Source organism: Chenopodium quinoa, unplaced genomic scaffold, assembly GCF_001683475.1.
Source record: "Chenopodium quinoa cultivar QQ74 unplaced genomic scaffold, ASM168347v1, whole genome shotgun sequence".
In the NCBI taxonomy this organism is placed as follows: domain Eukaryota; kingdom Viridiplantae; phylum Streptophyta; class Magnoliopsida; order Caryophyllales; family Amaranthaceae; genus Chenopodium; species Chenopodium quinoa.
In genome coordinates, this window is record NW_018744143.1 from 2,475,614 (window position 1) to 2,496,133 (window position 20,520).

General features: G+C 34.8%; 1 protein-coding gene across 5 annotated transcripts; it reads left to right on the forward strand.

Annotated features, from left to right (window-relative positions):
- The first annotated feature begins 9,189 nt into the window (after positions 1-9,189).
- LOC110693260 (2-succinylbenzoate--CoA ligase, chloroplastic/peroxisomal-like) lies at positions 9,190-20,277 on the forward strand. Of its 5 annotated transcripts, XM_021870416.1 has the most exons (11): positions 9,190-9,444; positions 9,581-9,786; positions 14,042-14,114; positions 15,311-15,464; positions 15,593-15,685; positions 16,319-16,416; positions 16,653-16,846; positions 17,929-18,056; positions 19,151-19,536; positions 19,718-19,932; positions 20,089-20,277. In XM_021870416.1, the coding sequence occupies exons 2-11, from the start codon at positions 9,590-9,592 to the stop codon at positions 20,216-20,218; spliced, it is 1,668 nt and encodes a 555-aa protein (XP_021726108.1). In that variant the 5' UTR covers positions 9,190-9,444; positions 9,581-9,589; the 3' UTR covers positions 20,219-20,277. The 5 variants fall into 5 exon arrangements, with proteins under 5 accessions (XP_021726108.1, XP_021726109.1, XP_021726111.1 ...); XM_021870419.1 differs by lacking the exons at positions 9,190-9,444; positions 9,581-9,786 and adding an exon at positions 13,068-13,949 and having other exon boundaries at positions 15,211-15,464; XM_021870420.1 differs by lacking the exons at positions 9,190-9,444; positions 9,581-9,786 and adding an exon at positions 13,068-13,949 and having other exon boundaries at positions 15,287-15,464.
- The last annotated feature ends 243 nt before the right edge of the window (positions 20,278-20,520 follow it).

Sequence of the window (20,520 nt, forward strand, 5' to 3'; positions counted from 1 at the left end):
CCTCCGATTCTGCATTAAAATACAACCTAACCTGAACTTTGATGCATCACTATACACCTCGTATTGCCCAATTTCATCTGGCAAAAACACTGGTGCCGAGGTTAACTTGTCTTTCAAGGTTTGGAACGCCTATTCACACTCTTGGGTCCAAACAAACTTACATTCCTTCTTCATCAAATTTGTCATGGGCCTCAAAATCCTCGAAAAATCCTTCACAAATCTCCGATAATAGCCTGCCAATCCCAAGAAGCTTCGAACATCTGACACACTCTTGGGTGTCGGCCATTCACTCACTACATTGACCTTAGCGGGATCTACTGAAACTCCCTCCTTAGAAATCATATGACCCAAAAGGCTACCTTTTCCAATCGAAACTCACACTTCGATAGCTTAGCATACAACTGGTGTTCCCCCAAGGTCAACAATACTTTCCTCAAATGGTCCTCATGCTCCTCCCTATTCTTGGAGTAGATTAAAATATCATCAATGAAAACCACCGCAAAATTATCCATATATGGCCCAAAGATTTGGTTCATCAATCCATTAACATTGCAGGTGCATTAGTTGACCCAAATGGCATAACTGTGAACTCATAACGACCATAACACGTCATGAAAGCACTCTTGGGAATGTCTTGCTCTGCAATTCTGACCTCAAATCTATCTTGGAAAATATACCAGCCCCTTTTAACTAATCAAAGAAATCATCAATTCTAGGCAAAGGATACTTATTCTTGACTGTCACGTTATTCAACTACCGATAGTCTATGCACAACCTAAACTTCCATCCTTCTTTTTCACAAACAACACTAGAGCACCCCATGGAGAAGAACTAGGTCGAATATATCCCTTGTCCAACAAGTCATCTAACTGAGTTTCCAATTTCTTCATCTCGGCTGGAGCCATCTTATATGGAGCTTTCGAAATTGGTCCAGTCCCCGGTACCAAGTCAATGGTGAACTCCAACATCCCTCACTAGTGGCATACCTGGTATCTTATCAAGTAAGACATTTGGGAATTCCTCAACTACTGGAATACTCTCATTCTTCCCATCTTCCTTTCCCACTTCTGAACATTACACATGTAAATAGGATAACTCTTCTTGACACAATTCCGAAATTGCAAGGCAGAAATGATTTTGATCCTGATCCCTGAACTCTTCCTTTCCTTCCTATAGGTCATTATCACTTTACCCAGACTTACCAATTTCACTTTCTGAGGAGCACAATCGATGCAAGCCTTATACTTTCCCAACCAGTAAATCCCTAAAATCACATCTAAGTCCTGCAACTCGAACTCAATCAAGTCTAAAGGAAACTCTACTCATAGGTACCCCTTTATATAACTTGGAACAATTCTTCACCTCCCCAGTTGGAACAGAAACATCTAGAGACACTAACACCGGACTCACTAACTTTAATCTCTAGACTAGAGATTTTGAAACAAAAGAGTGAGACGTACCCGAATCAAACAGCTAGGACTCTAGAATTCAAAGAACAAACAAGGAAAGTGTCAATTACCACATCATTAGAAGCCTCGGCCTCACAACGATTCATCACGAACAGACGACCTTTAGAAGTCGTTCCTGCACCGCTACTGGTTCCATTTCCTCAGCTGATCCATTGGTCTGGGATGGTTTGGGTTGGTTATTGGTCTCCTGGACTTTCCCTATCTTAACATCCTCCTCTTTGGTGTAGCACTCATACTCTCGATGCCCAAGTTTCTCACAGTAACGACAAGTCATAGGGTTTCCCTCACAGTCCTTCCCGAGGTGGTTTTTCTTACATCTCTTACAGAAATAACTTCTCTTGGGTCTAGTGTTATTTCCATTCTTACAGTTATTATTTTCCTGTCCGTTAGCTCCCTTCCCAAGGTTCCCCTTATTGTCCCTCCTGTTGAATTGCCCATTTGCTCCAGAACTCTCCCCAATCCTAGGTCTCTTGGTAACTCCCTGCGAACCCCCATCACTCTTCCTTTTCTCTCCGGCTCAGTTCTCTAACTCTCTCCCCCGAATCCCATAAAGGTGGGCAGCTCTCCTATAGACTTCATCTAATGTTTCAAAGGTTACCCTTCCTAACTTCCCCTGAAGGCTTAGGGTCAAACCTTGCTCGAACCTTTAGGCTTTCAACTCCTCCGTGGGTACTACCTCCGGTGCAAATCTCATCAACTCAATGAATTTTTTATAATATTCACTGATGGTCATATTCCCCATCCTCAGGTTTGTAAACTCCATGCATTTTTGTTTCTTCAGGTAGGCAGGGTAAAACTTGTCTCTTATTGCCTTCTTCAGTTCTTTCCATCCGGGGTCCCTAAAAGCCTCTCCCGGTTTTGACTCCACCATAGTTTAGCTTCTTCTCTCAAGTAATACAACATTGTTAACCTTCAATTCTTCGGGACAGCTAATGGCATCAAATAACTTGTCAAATTCTCTTATCAAATTCTCCAGACTTGCGGGATCCTCCTTTCCAAGATAAGTGGGTGTCTTTGCAGCTAACACCCTCTTGAAAACTTCCCAAAAATGGTCTAACTCGTTGCTGCAGTTCCCTTGATTCACCAATTGGTTCATGTTTTCAGCAATGGTAGTTAGCTTCTAAGAGTAGCACTCATTCTAGAATTAGTGCGTCTATTATTTTCGGCTCTTAGAGACATCCTGAATAACTTTGAATAACAAATACACATTTTATTATAAAAGAAAACTTCATAGAATTTTTATTAATAAATTAACCAACTTCATACTTAGCCACATAGGCTTTAATAAAACATATAATGTATGTTTGTCACTAAAAAATTCATAAGGGCCACTAATTGGCTTACAAAATAAACAAAATAACTTGCCACTAATGGAAAAAAACTAATCAATTGCAATTCTGAAGTCCTACTCGTTGTTACTTGACTTATTTCCTGTTGGATCATCTTTCGTAGCCAATTCCCATGTGTTTAGCCATGTAGGTTGGATTTTAGTTAAGTTCAAGTAAAAAGGTGGGATTGTACTCACTATAAGTTGGGCTACAACACGAGCCATAACACTAGAGTTACAGTTCGGGCTAACATATGGGCTAAGGTTACGGTTTGAGCTGTAGTTTGGGTTAGATACTTGGCCACTTGGAACAGGGGGTTCGGGAGAATGAGGTGGGGATTCAAAGTCATTTGGATGAGGAATTTCTAAGTCATCGGATGATGTATAGTCAAGATGGTATATAATGTTATAGTGCACTATAGTATATAGTATGTGGAGGTGGTAAAGGTGGCATATCATGGTTTAGATTATTTAAGGTTTGCACTTCTCGAGGTGTAAGTCGAAGAGGAATTTCAACAACTACTGGTCTCGGGGGTAGGCACCAATTAATTTCAGTGAAATGTAGGTCTGCCTTAAAATTGGTCAAGGTTCCTAGCCACTTTCCTTCATGCATATAGGCTTCTGTATTCCACAAACAATTAGGTGTAATTAAATCCTTTTACTTTTTGAGTAATAAATCATATTTGGGTGTGTTGGATAAGTGGACTAAGGCTAGAAGGATGATCCATGGTTCTTCACCCATAAATTTCATATTCCTTTTTCTTTTTATATTAATAGCATGCCAAACAATATCTGTTCTAAAGTCACGCACACGTATAACATCCGATTTGACTAGCCTCTCATCAAAAAAGTGCCTTCTAACAGTTTCCATCATTTGTGATAAAATAAACTATTTAAGTAAACAATTCAAATTTTCTCAAGGATAAATCCAAAATAAATACCAATGGAATTTGAAATTCCATAAACACACAAATAACCAGACGACTCTACTTACACTTAGACTAATGCACATAAGTTGTTTCCAAAATCAAATAATTTCAATTCATTTTGATTTCGAAAATAATGATGTACTCGATTCATGATATTAAATGGTCGAGCCCGCATCTCCCAAGAAAGTTACCTACAACGTCAAGGACAGCCTTTCCTAGACAGAGAGTCGTATTCATTATAGGGTTCCGAAAAGAACTCGATAATCTTTTTCTCAATCATCTTTCCAAATAAGAAAATAGTTTTTATTGAAAATAGTTTTACTTTCAAAGAATGTGAAACTCTATCTATCCTATATGCTCATCCTAAGTCTTCCCACAGATTTTTATTTCTCAATTTTAATTTTTCTTCGATATTGGCTCTAATACCACTTTGTAACACCCTCAAATCTCCCTCTACGTAAATACCATATTTATACGTATACAAATACCGTAGACATATATTTGGGCGTATTAGCGTCACGTGAAAACGTAAGACTTATTTAATTACTCAAAAACAAGCATCTGAAAATAACTAACTTTTATTAATAATAATACGAATAACCATAATAATTGTTTCAAATACTCAATTTAAAAACTTGTTTGACTTTTGAAATAGTAAATTCCTAACTATGTGATCCCAATCCCGACTCAAGCATGCGCACGAACAACTCCACACCTGAAATCAAGACTGCTTACCAATAATGGTGAACAGGGCGAACCAAAATAAAAAGGAATACGGGTTAGCAAAAATGCTAAGTACATAAAAGTGCAAGACATGTTAATACTTTTATTAGGCAAACATGCTTTCGAAATAATTACTTAAATTTAAACCTGCCAAATATCACTTTCTAAAATTAAACCTTCCAAATATAGTAATGCCCATCAATAAAAACTTTCCAAACCAATAGGTTTCCAATTTATAAACTTTCCAATTTTAGACCAATTTCCAAAAACCAATTTTTTTCACTTAAGTGTGCACACCCCCAAGCAAGTTAAATTATTTTTTATTTTTTTTAAATTAAAAAAAAAAATATCTGAAGAGCAGGTAACCGGTCAACTTGGCCTAATAAAATTGAAGACCTCCCAAAGCTTGTATTATTCAGAAATAATCTAAAGATTGAATTATTAGATCTAAATGAAGCAAAGGTCGGAACTTTTAAATCAATTTTTCCAAAAAAAAAAAATATAAGGATAAAATTGGTTTCAACATTTTAAACTACCGGTCGAGTGTACCTACTATCTCGAATTTTCACTAGTCACTTGCACACCCCCAATTATTGATTAGGGTACAACGGACGCCATTAATTATCCTTTTAGTTACCATAATTGTCTCATTTTGAGTGTCAAATCCATTAGTGGCACATGTTACACCCCAATTAGTAGTTGGTGGTGTGTCAACGACTAGTTAAAGTGTGGTGTGTCAACGACTAGTTAAAGTTTGGTGTGTTGGGTGCACCCAAATGGTGTTGAAGGCTTGAAGCTAATTTTGCCCAAAATAACGCAAATTATGTGGCAATTTCATAACTAAATGGAAATTTTGACTTTTACTACAACTAAAAAACACTATTTTGGTTTTTGCTACTTATTTAAATTTTTAATTTATTTTACTACCACCAAAAACACAAAAACACAAAAAAAAAAAAAAAAAAAAAAGAGATTTTGTTACCACTTAACTGTTTCCATTAGGGTTCCATTAGCGATCAGACATTAAATTTTTTTCCTCAATTCGCGTGTTGAAATATGTTTATTTAAGGTCTAAGCCTCTAAGGTCATTTTAACCCTAAAGAGTTTAAATTGAGCTCGAAAAATTAACGTAAGTGCCTCATTTTGCGTGCAACTATTCTTTTTGTTGTGAAAACTGTTCGGATAAGGTTTTAGAGGTCATTTTAGCCTTTAAATCTGTAAAAAATTGTACGAAACGAAGTAATAAATCCGTAATAAATTATACAAAACGGCGTAAGGGGCCAATATCTTACCAGTTTTCCGCTAGATACCAAATAAATCAAAGTACAACCACAAATGAAATTGATAAGCTTTACTCAATTATCATTATCAGTCTATTCACACCTTTCCCTCTCACAATCTCGGAAGTTAATATAACTATGTTTCATATTCAATCATTTATTAGCTGTCATACCACTCAATCTTAGAGCTTCGACCACCAATGAAGCTCAGTTATGTAATTTGTTAATTCGTAAATAATTTTATATAATTTGTTAAATACTTTATTCCTTTCTTTAATTGCACCATTTGGTCATTTTCATTTACACTTCTCTTTTGATCTACTTTTATGATTTATCTGTTAGAAAAAAAATATAAATAAATATCATATTTTTATATTTACTTAAATAAATAACTAGTAATCATCAATAAATTATAACCAATCAATAATCCATAAGTATATATTTCAACAACTATATACTTAATAACACACTAAAAAAATTCGAGTTGATTCTTAGTGAGATAATGCACCATTCTTTTTTTTTTTTTTTTTTTTTTTTTTTTTTTTTTTGTCATTCTCGTATAAAAATATTTGTGTAAAATAGAAATGGATATATAGATAGTTAGTAAAAGGAAAGTCTAATATAATAAAGTAATGAAAAAAAATAAACGCAATAAGTCAAATTTTAGGTGATCTTCTAATATTAAGTCAATTTTAATAAATTGAAAAATAAGTCTAACATTGATGTCTATATTCCATGGATAATTAAAGTACTAGATTTGACTTGTGACCGGTCAAACAAGTCATCAATTGACTTATACTATAATTAACTCTCAATTAAATAAGATTGACTTAATTAAAAACAAAATATAACTTAATATTAATTTTAAATACAAAAAATTATTTTTAATTTTAACTATAATAAATAATTTTTTAAAAAGATTGAGGTGTCGATTTTGGTGTACAGGGCTGAGTGGTCATAGGTTCGTGCCGACTAGGGTGGGTGGGAGTTGTGTGGGCTCGATCGATCGACTAGGTTAGGGCTAGGTGAGAGTTCGCCACATAATTGTAGTTTGAGAGTAAGGGTTGGGGTTTGGGTTGGAGTTCGCCAAATAAGTGGGGTTCGAGAGTTAGGATTAGGGTTTGGGTGGGTGTTCGCGGGACTGGTTGGGACACTAGGGTGTAAAGTCAAAGTGTATCTAATAAAAGGAACAGATGGAATATTAGAGCAATTCCAATGGTAAGCTAATTAGCAAATTAGCTTTTTTGGCCACACAAAATTTTAAAGCTAATTTTTTTGTAGTTAGTTTGTGCCCTGACTACTAGCTTGTGGTGTTTGCCAGAGAGAAGAAGCATGGATTTTGGAGTAAGTGCAATTATTCTATGGTTTTGCCTCACTCTCTTTGTAGTATGGGTGGCTGGTGGGAACACTGTTTTGGTAATTTTGGAGAGGATATGGTGAGTTTAATTACCATGTGTTGGGTTATGTGGGGCGCAAGGAACAAATGGATGATTGAGGGTGAAAATCCGAATGTTGAGCAAATTATTGCATATGCTTTGAAGATTAAAGGTGGGAAAGTTGAATAACATGGGGAATGGAGGGGTGGAAAGAGTGTCTCCGTGGGCAGGTCTCCTTCGGCATCTGATGTGGTTAAAATTATTGTTGATGTTGGTGTTTTGAGGGAGGTGGGGCCGGGGACGGGTGCAGTCTGCAGGAATAGTGAGGGGGTGGTGCTTAGGGGAGCTACGGTGTAGTGGAGTGAAAAATGAAAGACTAAGATTGCAAAGGTGAAAGCGGTATTTTGGGGCATGAAGATTGCGAGACACAAGGGTATTAGCTGCATTGGGATCGAGAGTGATAATCTGGTGGTGATTGAGGCAATGAGGAAGCGTTTGTAATTGTATGGCTCCAGTTCCTTTCATTTGATTATAAAGGATATTCTAGATTTTTTTTTTCTTTTAATTTTACTAGTGATTCATGGTCTTTTGTAAAGCGAGGGGGTAATAATGTAGCACACAAATTGACTTACTTTCAACCATGGGAGTTTGGCCAATGGGTGTGGAGTGACGTAATCCCTCCTCGCATTTTGAAAATTTCTTCGGTTGATCTAGATTGGTTTTAAAAAAAAGTATTAAAATTGTCACTTCCAAAGTTATTCTCTAATAATTTTCTGTTTTACACAGATTACTAACCAACTCATACAATTAACTAACTCATACAATTCTACACTTGCTAGTCTGCAACTGTATTTATAATAAAATGTAGGTGAGCATCAGCTAATGTTAAAACCGCAAAGATAACACTACCTATACAATTGCATAGTTCACACTTCACATGACACAATTAATTTGCCATAATAGCCACGACAGAAGAGTCATCCTAACCACATTTTTTTTTTGGATAATTTGTTAGGAAAAACCTAACAAAAGACACTTTTTGTCAGGAAAAACCTAATAAAGCGTTTTTGGCTCAAAAAAACCTAATAAAATTTTTTTTTGTTCAAGAAAACCAGACTCCCTATTCCGACGTTGACTGAACGTTTTCCGGCGTTGACCGTTACATGTGCCATGCACATGACCCTAAATTGACTATTTTACCCTCATTTGTTATTTACCCCTTTCCCTAATAACTTTTCTACCCAAATTAAATTTCCCCCTTTTTTATTCACTGTCTTCATCTCTCTCCTCACTCAATCTCTGTAAGGCAATGAATATATTAATCATGGCAGACAATGACGGACGACAGAGATTGAGTGAGGAGAGAGATGAAGACAGTGAATAAAAAAGGGGGGAATTTAATTTGGGTAGAAAAGTTATTAGGGAAAGGGGTAAATAACAAATGAGGGTAAAATAGTCAATTTAGGGTCATGTGCATGGCACATGTAACGGTCAACGCCGGAAAACGTTCAGTCAACGTCGGAATAGGGAGTCTGGTTTTCTTGAACAAAAAAAGATTTTTATTAGGTTTTTTTGAGCCAAAAACGCTTTATTAGGTTTTTCCTGACAAAAAGTGTCTTTTATTAGGTTTTTCCTGATAAATTATCCTTTTTTTTTTGAGGAAAACTCATCCTAACCACATTTAAGACATGATAACTTGTAATTGACTTATGTTACCAAACTTTCCTTTCGTTTGTTGTAAACTCAGTTTAATTAATGTAATTTTAGTCGTTTTCAAAATAAAAAAAAATAAAAATAAAACCTTACAAACAAATTATACAAGTTTTGATGTGTGAAGATAGTATTTGAGAAATAGAAGTGTAATGATAAACTAATAATCCATAATTTTTAAAACAGTTTTACTCTAAACCCTTATAAGGTCTGCTCTGCCCCATAATTAGACGATCGTATAAAAACTCAACCCATTTATTTATTAGACGGATCTAACCCATTAATAACTGTGGCGGGTCATGGGTCATGGCTTTTAATAGGGATCCAAGGCATCCAAACCATTGAACTGCTCTATTGAAGCGCATCATGTCAATGAGGCCTTAAGGATATTCCATCAGATGGGTGTTGTTTATACTTGTGTCCCCAATGCACTCACTTACGATTACCTTATCTATGGACTATGTGCTCAAACCAGGACAAAAAATGCCAAGGAGTTATTTTTTCAGATGAAGGAAAAGGGGTTTGCCATTGAACTGCTCTATTGAAGGCATTCAACGTTCTCCATTGAAGCGCAGTTGCCGTTCTCCGTTGAATCTAGGTCTTGTATCCCCCGTTGAAGCAGCTTCTGAGGTAAGTTATTTGTATTTGTTATCATCATATCAAATATCACTAAAATTATGAGATAATTGAATCAAATATCCCTAAAATTATGAGATAATTGAATCAAATTTGGTTGCTAATGTATTGCACAACACTTTAATGTTAGGATTCAACTATGCTCTTTTCCCGGGCCCACATTTGCCAATGTTTAAACCGTCTTTTAACTCTCCGGCGTAATTCAACGGTGACAATTTCTGACGAACGACGGAAGTCAGGCGAGCAATTTGTAGAAAGTGTGTTGAGTCTTGCTCGTAAGCTCTGCCAATTGGGTGTTTGCCGTGGTCACATTGTTGCCATATGTGCTTTCAACAGGTTTCATTTCATTTCTATCATTTTTTATTTGTCATCCATGCCCCTCCCCTGTCCTATCTTGATATCTTATCCGTTTTGACTGTGTACGTTTGTTGACATACGTCGTGAAAATATAATCCCAACATTTTCAAAATACTCCGTAACATGTTGCAACAATGGTCTTTTTCATTTGTTTTACAACACTCTACGAGTTTATGAGGGTGTTCCCAATTCACCTAATCTTCACTAATTCGAACTTATCTTTTCTTATGTGAACTTATTATACCTTATAAAAATTCTACGATAGACATGGTGCATGTGCACCTAATCATCAATTTTAAAAATTTCACCGTTTAGTTTCATTTGCAAACTATCTTCCGAAACTACTTTCTCTCTCTCTCTTTTACTTTGACCCGAAAATTAAAAGTGGTTATATCACGCGAAAGGTCATTAAATCACTCCAAATTAAAAGGTAATCAAATCACTCCAAATTAAAAGGTAATTTGATCATTTGAAAAGTGATTATATCATTAGAAATGTGATTATATTGTTAAAAAAGTAATTATAACATTTGAAAGGTAAGTGTATCACTCAAAAAGTGATTATATTATCCAAAAAGTGATTGTATCATCTAGAATGTGACTACATTATTTGAAATGTAATCATATCGTTCAAAAAGTAACTATATCATTTGAAAAATAATTTTATCATTCGAAAGGTAATTATATTATAATACTCCCAAATCTCCTTCTAAGTAAATACCATATTTATACGTATACAAATACCCGTAGAGATAGATTTGGGCGTATTACCGTCACGTGAAAACGTAAGGCTTATTTAATTATTCAAAAACAAGCAGCGGAAAATAACTGACTTTTATTTATAATAATATGAATAACCATAATAATTGTTTCAAATACTCAATTAATAGTAAATTCCTAATTATGTGGTCCCAATCCCGACTCAAGCATGCGCACGAACAACTCCACACTTGAAATCAAGAATGCTTACCAATAATGGTAAACAGGGCGAACCAAAACAAAATGAAAAATGGGTTAGCAAAAACGCTAAGTACATATAAGTGCAAGGCATGTAAATACTTTTATTAGGCAAACATGCTTTCGAAATAATTACTTAAATTTAAACCCGCTAAATATCACTTTCCAAAATTAAACCTTCCAAATATAGTAATGCCCATCAATAGAAACTTTCCAAACTAATAGGTTTCCAATTTATAAACTTTCCAAATTATTTTTTTTAGGAAGAAAAAAAATTTTGTTTCACCGCCGAGAAACGAAAGAAGACTTCCACTTACGCCGAAGAGTCCCGACAAGTGATGGTTGAGACGGGATTCGGCATTTTTGAACCACGAAAAGCTCGGAGCTTTCCCCCCTTTTCCGCCTGACCCCTTGGTATTTCTGAATAAGTTCCTGGATAACAAGCCAAATATCCCTAATGTGCCTGCTGCAATATGATGAGAGGCTATTCCTCCTGGAACAAAAGGGTCAAACTCGCACAACATCTCCTATTCATAGATCTGCGCCTGCCGATCAACCAACATTTATCGAATTTGAAAAAGAGTCAGAAGAAATGGTTCGATCCTCTTATTTTGATTTCTCGAACCGTAGACAAATTTCCAAAAACCAATTTTCCTCACCTAAGTGTGCACACCCCCCAAACAAGTTAAACTATACTCGAGGAAAGACCAGATCATACAAAGTTCATGGTCTTACTTAATTAGTCCCGGGTAGAGGGATAATAAATATCAAATACTCAGGCCCATAATGAGCTACATGTTTTAAATTAATTCCTTTAATTCAATAGCTTGAAATCAAGTGATTTATAACAACTTTTATTAAATTAAGCAACACTTTTAAAGATCAAATCTTTAAGTCGTAAATTATATTTCTAACTCATTACGAAAATCATTAACTCAAATTTTTCATACGCAATATTTATTTAAACAATTATTAAATTAAACATTCACCAAGACATGCATTCAGACTTGTATCAAGAACCTAGCCACCTATACGTACCTTGGCCACGAGAAAAATATAATTAAGGTATGACTACTAAATTTCTCCACGATCGAGGAAATCCTCCTACACAATTAAAATAACCTTAATTAATATAAGGTTAACAAAAATAAACACAAAATTATAAATTTTACTCTACTTGTGCATGAACTACCAAAATATTAACTTTTAGAATTTAAAACTTTCAACAATCTATGTTAGTAGCATACTATTATTATTAATATCAAAATTTATATTATTGGTGTTTAAATTAAGTAGCATAATAATATATTTGGTGTCAAAATAATATAATAGTAATCATAATAATAATAGAAGAAAGAAGAGTTTTATTTATTTATTAATTTTTTATTATTTTTTTATATAAACATGCATGCATGCGGCAACATAAGGGAAGAAGGAAGTTGCGCATGCAGCACCTAAGCAGCAGCAGCAACGGAGGGAGGGCAGCGTGGCGGCAGCAAGGTGGTTGTCAGGGCGGCAGAGGGTGGTGGCAGTACAGCAGGTCCGAAGTTAGTAAGTGGTTGTGGTGTTTGTTTGAGCAAAAGAATGAAGGAATTCTAGAAAGAAAGAGAGGAAGAAGGAGAAAACGTGAGTTTAGGTAGTAGAGGGAGGAGATAGTCTGATTTTTGATGTGAGTAAATGAGAGGGATTAAGGGTCTATTTTTAGTGTTTAAAGTGTGTAGAAGGATAGAGCTTAAGGTATGATATGATTACTAGAAAATATGATAAGTTTTGGGATTTGTTATCGTACTTGAATCAAATTAAGTCTAGGTTAATAGTTGGGTATAAAAGATGAGTAGGAAAATTGGATAAAAGTTCATTTGATTAGAGGATTGGAAGGAAGAAGATAGGGATAAGAATAAGATATTGAAGAAAGTTTAATGGTTAAGTTAAAAATAAGATAAAAATCACAAAATAATAATAAATAATTAATTTTTTTTTTCCAAGTTTTTTGGCCAGCAACTGATTTTTATAAAATCTGATTTTTTTTTTTAATTAATACGAAAATTATAATTTGATTTAAGAAAATAATTAATTTTTGATACTTATTCAAGTTTATCATTAAAAATGCAAATGTATAAAATATTTAAGATAATATTAAAACCAAAATTAGTTGTAAGTCATAAGATAGAATATTAAAATAGTTATTATTAAACCAAGATAATTAAATATTATTAATTTTGAAGTCCGAAAATAGTTAATTTTTCAAATAATTTAAATACTTATATTTTGGCGCCAAAATTTAAATTTATTTTGGCTCCAAATTCAAATAATTGAAGAAATAATTAAGAAATTATTTACCAAAATTCGGGGTATTACATATATCATCCAAAAATAATTATAACATCTGAAAAGTGATTATATAATCTAACTAAATTATTTCAATATGAATACATCATTAAGGAATGTGAAATAGTGTATGAAGGTGGGTTGTAGTGGGTTAAGTGTGGTGATGTGCAACTCACAACAATAACAACGAGGTGATCGACGACCAGTGAGTGATGGAAGGTAGAACACGTGGGCAGCAAGGAGGAAAAGGTGCGGCTGCCGCTGGTAATCGAGCTACATGTTGCGGGATTAACTGACAATCGGTTGCAGCAGAGGAGATTGTCGGTGAAAGGGATAGGAATGTTCTAGAAGCAGGAAGGAAGTGAGTCGAAAGTCGAAAGAGAGAGAGGAGGTGGCAGCGATGTTGGTGGTGGTGGTGTGAGAGAAGAGGTAGGAGAAAAATTGTTGGGTCTATAATAAATTTAGTGTAGACCGGGTCCATACAAGACCTTCTATAGACCTTATTAGAACTTTTTTTTGTGATTTAAATCTAGATAACCCTTATCTCAACTTATTTTTCCTAAATTATCTTATTTGAACTTATCTAAACTTATTGTTTATGAAAACGTGAAAATAAGATGAACTTAACAACGCGTTATCTTATTGTTGCACTTCACAATCAATTAAAGATACCTTTATTCACTCCACTTGTGTATTGGTTTATTCATTTCCATGCACTAAACATAATCCTTCTTAAAACTACATGCAAAAGCTAGTGTTACTACTTACAACTTTACAAGTATTTAGGAACAAAGGAAGTGTATAAGTGAAAAAACGAGGTAAAAGAGAGCACCTGGATAATGCAAACAGTCAAAACAGGTAAAATGTTATGGGACAGAGGGGGTGTGTGGTTTGTGGCTGTTTCTGAATTATTTGGTGATGACCAGAATTTCATTCTTGTGACTATTTAGTGATTGGTATCTGGAATGGCTGCTTGCTGTTGCATATATAGGGGGGATTGTTGCTCCTCTAAATTATCGCTGGGTACGTATAATGTTTAGTTTTTGTCCTTTGATTAATTCTTCTTTCATAAGATGAATTGTGAACTGCTTTAATTAAATGGCAGTCAGTTGTGCATTAGAGGGAGTAGCATTGTTACTCTCCAATTAATTTATCTTTCATGGTTATTCAAGTGCAATTAGATGACTTCTTAGTTCACCAATTTGGAACAGAAGAAATTCTTGAGTTTCAAGGTGGTAGGGGCCAGAAAATGACAAGATGGAAAAGAAGTATTGACCCTTATAGATTTCAAGATGTTAATGCAAAATTAATGTTGTAGTTGGTGATGATCTAAAAAATGCCCCAAACTCATTACCCCTCTGCTCCATTGAGCTCTTTTCCATTAATGCAACAACAAAAACCAAGGAAATGAAAGAGTTAGTGAAACTGGGTCTTTTTTTCAACTTTTTGGGTAATAAAGAGAAAGTTGTATGGGAAGAGGTAAGAACTCAAATTAAAGAAGGGAGTTAAATTAAGTGTAGATTTTTGTAACGATCGCCACCTATTAATCCAGCTGAAAATCTGAAATTGCTAAGTTCTTCCTCTAGCTAGCTTCATATAGAGTTATGACTAATTAGAATGTATAAAATGCCTAATGAAAGGTTGTATTTGGATTCACATAAGTCAACTAACAATGATAAGATAACTTAAACTTATGTCATTAGAGTAACTTAAGATGATCACTCTGTCTCAGTAGTCAGTACTCTCAAACCTCAAAAAGTGAATGCAGAATGCTCGTGTATAAAAATGATGATAAGCGACATTTGTGTACTAGATTCTATGTTAAGTTCCCTCAAGGGTTTGGCTACATTGTTAGCTTTGAATAGAGTTGTTTCTTCTTTAGCATTCTTTACCGCTAATGTCAGCTTTTACACCATTATAAGGCTAACAGATTCTAGTACTTAGTTTTTGCTCTAACAGTATAAAATGAATGCAAATTATGTGAGGATATGTTCTAACATATGCTTGTTTGTGTTCTATAAGTTTGGTGGTAAAAGCGAGGTTTACAATCTAAGGTTTGTGGAGTTCGGAGTTCAGAAATTTGTGAAACTATATGCTAACTGATTGTTTCTTTTATTAGATGGCGTAATGGCATATGACATATTAGCATCTTCAACAATTTGAAGCAATATCTATTATACGGTCTATTTTGACAGCTTCAATAATTTTTTAACCACCAGAGCTTGGAGGAGTCAAAAGTGGCGCTGGAAGTTATCCAACCAGCAATGATTGTCACTGATGATTGTTGCACATGGTTGTCGGAATTGCAAAATGGTACCATGTTTTGTCCAAGATGGCATGTTCGTATTGGATTTCATTATTGGAGTTCAAATGGTATGAAAGCTGCCTCCAAATCCATGCTTGATATTTATAGCTACATTGGGATTTATGTGTTAAGTGGCATCGTCAATTATCATACATGTCTAACAACTTTTATCCTTTATCCTGCAATACTATGTCAGGTGTACAAAAATTTGAGAGGCCGTCCCTAAATCTTCAATCTATCAAATATTGTTGGGCACCTGAAGATGTGGTTATTATATGTTTCACTTCAGGTACTAATGTGCTCCAATCTTCTAATTTTTTTACATATGAACTTGTAAACATAGGGGAATTAAATTAGTTCCATACTAAAGTTAATTTGCGTATATATTAGTTATGATGTACATGCAAAGTTGTATCTCCAATTCAAACCCCTCATTGTTTAGCTCATCAATAGACTGATTATCTTTTTCCGTATGAATTTTCAATATATGTATATGAAATAGAGATGAAAAAGATAATCATGCTTAGGCCCTACTCATGCTAATGCCTTATAATTATATAAGCTATTCAATTTCCTCTATTAAAATGCACCTTCATAAACCTAAAAAGTATTTTCAGTGAGGTACCGAGTTTCAGATTAATCACAGCTAGTTACGTGAAAGCCTTATGCTATCAGAAAAGACCAAGTTACATACACGTATGACATAGAAATTCTGTAATACAAGTACTAGTTACGGCCTTGCCAAAATCACGACCTCTTCCCACATCAAATTCCACTCCCTTCTTTTACAAAACAACCTTTTCCCACATCAAGATCCCCCACCTCCATTGAAAGGTATAACTAGTCCTTACATTTCTTTAAAGGTGATTTTACATCTGTTATTTAGCATTCTAAATTAGTTTAAATACTTTCTTCTTTATAGGGTCTACTGGCAAACCAAAAGGAGTTACAATAAGCCATGGTTCATTAATAGTCCAATCCTTGGCAAAAATTGCTATTGTGGGTTACACAGAAGACGATGTAAGTCTCTTTCCATTGTCCCTCTATTTGTAATAAAATTTAATTATTAGATAGTAAGAAATATGAAAGCAAAAAGTACTCTCCCTTCCCTCTTGTGGCATAGAAAAGAGCAAGATATTTGTTGAAGAATGCATGATTCCATTTGCCATATCTAAGACCTTTATTGGTACCTTGAAATGAAATTGAAAAGAATGAAAAGCATTGATGATCTTTTTACGTGTTCTTCTTTTTCTTAGGTATATTTGCATACTGCCCCACTGTGCCACATAGGTGGGATATCCTCATGCTTGGCTATGCTAATGGTAGGAGGTTGTCATGTATTGTTACCCAAGTTTGAAGTTAAAATGGCAGTGAAAGCTATAGAGGAATATCATGTGACTTCATTCATAACTGTCCCAACTATGCTAGCTTCTCTGGTTTTTATGATAAGGTACTTTCAGATTACATGTAATTGACCTTTTTTTTTTTTCCTATGAAAATTGAGTGAAGTATGCATAGAGTAAAACATGTGATCTTCACTAATTGGTTTCTAAAGTTGCTCCTCTCTTTGGTGATTGGTAAGGAGTGCTAGTTGATGCATAATCTTACTCCTGATTTCAGTGGTAGTAACTTTTGTGTGAAAAATCAATTCTTAGAAGTTTCTCACTTTTCATGATACCCTTTTTTTTTTTTTTGGGGAGGGGGGGGGGATTCGTGGGAATCAGTGAAAATATAAGTAAAAGATACAATCTTGATTCCCATAATTAGCATAGTGTATGTTTGCAAAGTAGGGTTACTGTGTACACTATATATTTTGAATAGTAATGCTAAGGCTTCTTAGGGAGTAGACGAGTAGTAAATTTTCTGACATGGAATCAACTATCAAGAAATACCCTTGTAATCAAACTCTACAATTCTTGTTCTCTTCCATCTCTTTTAATTTTTTTTCCCTTTTTTTTCAAAGGACACATTTTCTTCCTCTTCTGACATGGCATGGCAGACGGGGAAACCCTTCACACCATTACAATAACCAATGCCTATCAGGCAACCTGGAATGTACATCAAAGCCTTGGTTCCTTTTATTCAATCTTTACTCGGAAAAGTCAAGTATGCTACGGGAGTCACTGTGTTTTGCAACACTGCTAAGGTCTTAATGTTTTGAGTAAAATTACACATGTGCCCTTGAAAATGGATCATAATTTCATTTTATCACCAAAATTACACCGTTGCACCTTCAAATGTAACATGTTTAGGTGTCTGAAGGGCCTCACACAAATATGTTAAGAGACCTTTGACATGAACTTTGGCAACAAGGTGATAGTATCTTCTAGACAACTTGACAAACATCATAATGCGAGTGCTAATCTTGATGAAATTGGTTGGGTTCTCATTATTCATTTTTGTGTGTATTAAACAAGATTTGATGATAGGCTTTATGTACCACCCATAAGACTTTAAATAACTAAACTAGTTGGCATCTACTATGTTTTACTATTTGTGCTATCACTTTGTTTTACATATTTCCTTTTCTAGGCACAATGAGTCAAGGAAATTGGATCTAACTGTAAAGAAAATTTTGAATGGTGGTGGGAGTCTTTCTATCAAACTTGTTGAAGATGCTATAAGATGCTTTCCAACAGCCAAGCTTCTCTCTGCTTATGGTATTTACCGCTTGTCTTATTCTCAATGGTTTTCTTGTATTTACTACAGATTTAATTCAAGCAACGTTCTTGGTCACCAAGAAAAAAAAAATGTCTGGAGTTTTCTGGCTCTTTTTTTTTTTTAATAACTGTCTTATGCATCCCTCTTCAAAGTGGGCAAGTTTAGGTATCTACCACAATACTGTTATGCAAGATTTGAAGCATATGTATATGTGAGACTCTTGCTATGCCCTCTATTATATCTTATGTTGGTGCACTAATCCGGTGGGTGACCATGTTATTGCATAGAAATTTATGGGTTAGACTCAAGTGAATGCAGATTTTGGATTGATATTCTATTAATGAAATATTTGGTAACATACCAAATTAGTTTTCAAGTCCAGGCCGTCCAGTCGTCTAAGCCATATATCCCCATGATCATTTGTGTGTTATGTTGCAAAATTTAGTGTTATCTTGGTGTTAATGCTTAGCATTGACTTGAATAGGTGTGTGTTGATCAATATATGGGTTAGAAGTAATTTTTACTCCTTTTAGGCTGGGTGGGGTTGGGGTGGGGCCGTGGGGGGATATTGTCCGTGGCCAACTGTTGTATTGATTTTGCTGCTTTTGTTCAAGTTAAATACGAAGTAACATTTAGTTTGTACCAAAAGGCTAATTTTCAATAATGTACATGAACTGCCATCCATTTAATCTAAGAGTTGGTACAACTTGGACTTCTTAAGCTTATTTGAGCTTTTTAATCTTTAGCTTATTCCACCTTTTAAAACTCGGCTTGCCCTTCATTTGGATCTAGGACTAAGAATTTCTTAGGTATTCACTGAAACTTGAACAATAATACCTGTCAATAATTAAAACCTGGAATGAAATTTCACTAATATTCGCCCATGAGGCCATGACAATGTATTTGCACTTGATCTTGGGTGAAAAATTGATAATTCGCCAAACTACAGAGAACTAAATTCTTTCACAAAACGGATTAGTTCTGTCCTTACACCTGGAGTTTTTGTACTTGCAAATGACTGTAAAATCGATCTGCTCCATTTTTTACATTTGCTTTTTTGGTACACTCTTCTTATTTCTAATATTGACTGTAGGCATGACAGAGACCTGTTCTTCTCTCACCTTCATCACCATCTATGATCCAACTGTTAATAATTCAAACCAGAACCCAAAGGAAATAAGTGGAATTATTTCCAACTCTGTACACCCAGCAGGAGGTGTCTGTGTTGGGAAGCCAGCACCTCATGTTGAGCTACTGATAATAAAAGAGGAATCTTCTCATGTGGGGAGAATTATGACTCGGGGACCTCATGTTATGATTCGCTATTGGAGTCAAATTAGTGCTGCAGTAATTGACTCCGGAGCAGATTGGTTTGACACTGGTGATAGTGGACATATTGATGCTCATGGAAACTTGTGGCTTGTTGGTCGTAGGAATTGTTGTATCAAAAGTGGCGGGGAGAATGTGTATCCTGAAGAGGTAAGAAAAGCCATTAATCTCCATCATCCATTTTGCTTTTTGCAGTGTAAAATCCAGGAATAAATTGTTTCTTTGCTGTTCTACAATTACAAACAGAAGGGTTGTACAACTTGTCTCCTTTCCCACCCCCTCTCTCAGCTATTGTTGTTGGGCTTATATTGTTACTACATCGGTGACACAGGTGGAGGTTGTGTTGTCACAACATCCTGCAATTACAAATGTAGCTGTCATTGGACTCCCACATCCACACTTAGGTGAAATGGTTGTTGCTTGTGTTCAAATTAGAGAAAACTGGATATGGACTGACTTGAAGGTTGGTGAGTTGCCAAGCAATGTGGAATGTCACTTATCAACCAGCGTGCTAAAGGATTATTGTCGACAGAAAAGTTTAACCGGGTCTTTCTCTAGTCCTTTGTCCTTACCCTCTCATCTCCCCCTTCCTGAAACAAAGGAAAACAGAATACCTGTCTGTTTTCTAGCTTTCAATTTTCCTCTCGGGAGTGATTATATTTGTTTGTTGACTGACAATTTTCTGTAATATTATGCTTGTAGGTTTAAGATACCAAAAGCTTTTATGGTTTGGAGGAAGCCTTTCCCGCTTACAAGCACCGGAAAAATTAAAAGAGACCAAGTTGAGGCAGAGGCTATGTTGCATTTACAACCTTTACTTTCTAATCTTTAACACAAATGTTAAATACGACTTCATATTTAACAACATTTTACATGACAATATTTTTTTCATTCGGGTATAGTTATTTTATATTCATTACAGATTTTTTTATATTATATATATATATATATATATATATATATATATTTCTGGTAGTCTTTGTTAAATTAGTTTGACAAAGAGAAACAAACAATTAAAGGAAGAGATAATAACAATGTTCTGAAATAAAAAAACTAAAATATGCTCTTTTACTATTACAGCAGATATTTATAAAGAAAATTTTTCTGTTTTATACTGTTATACTTGTATATTAC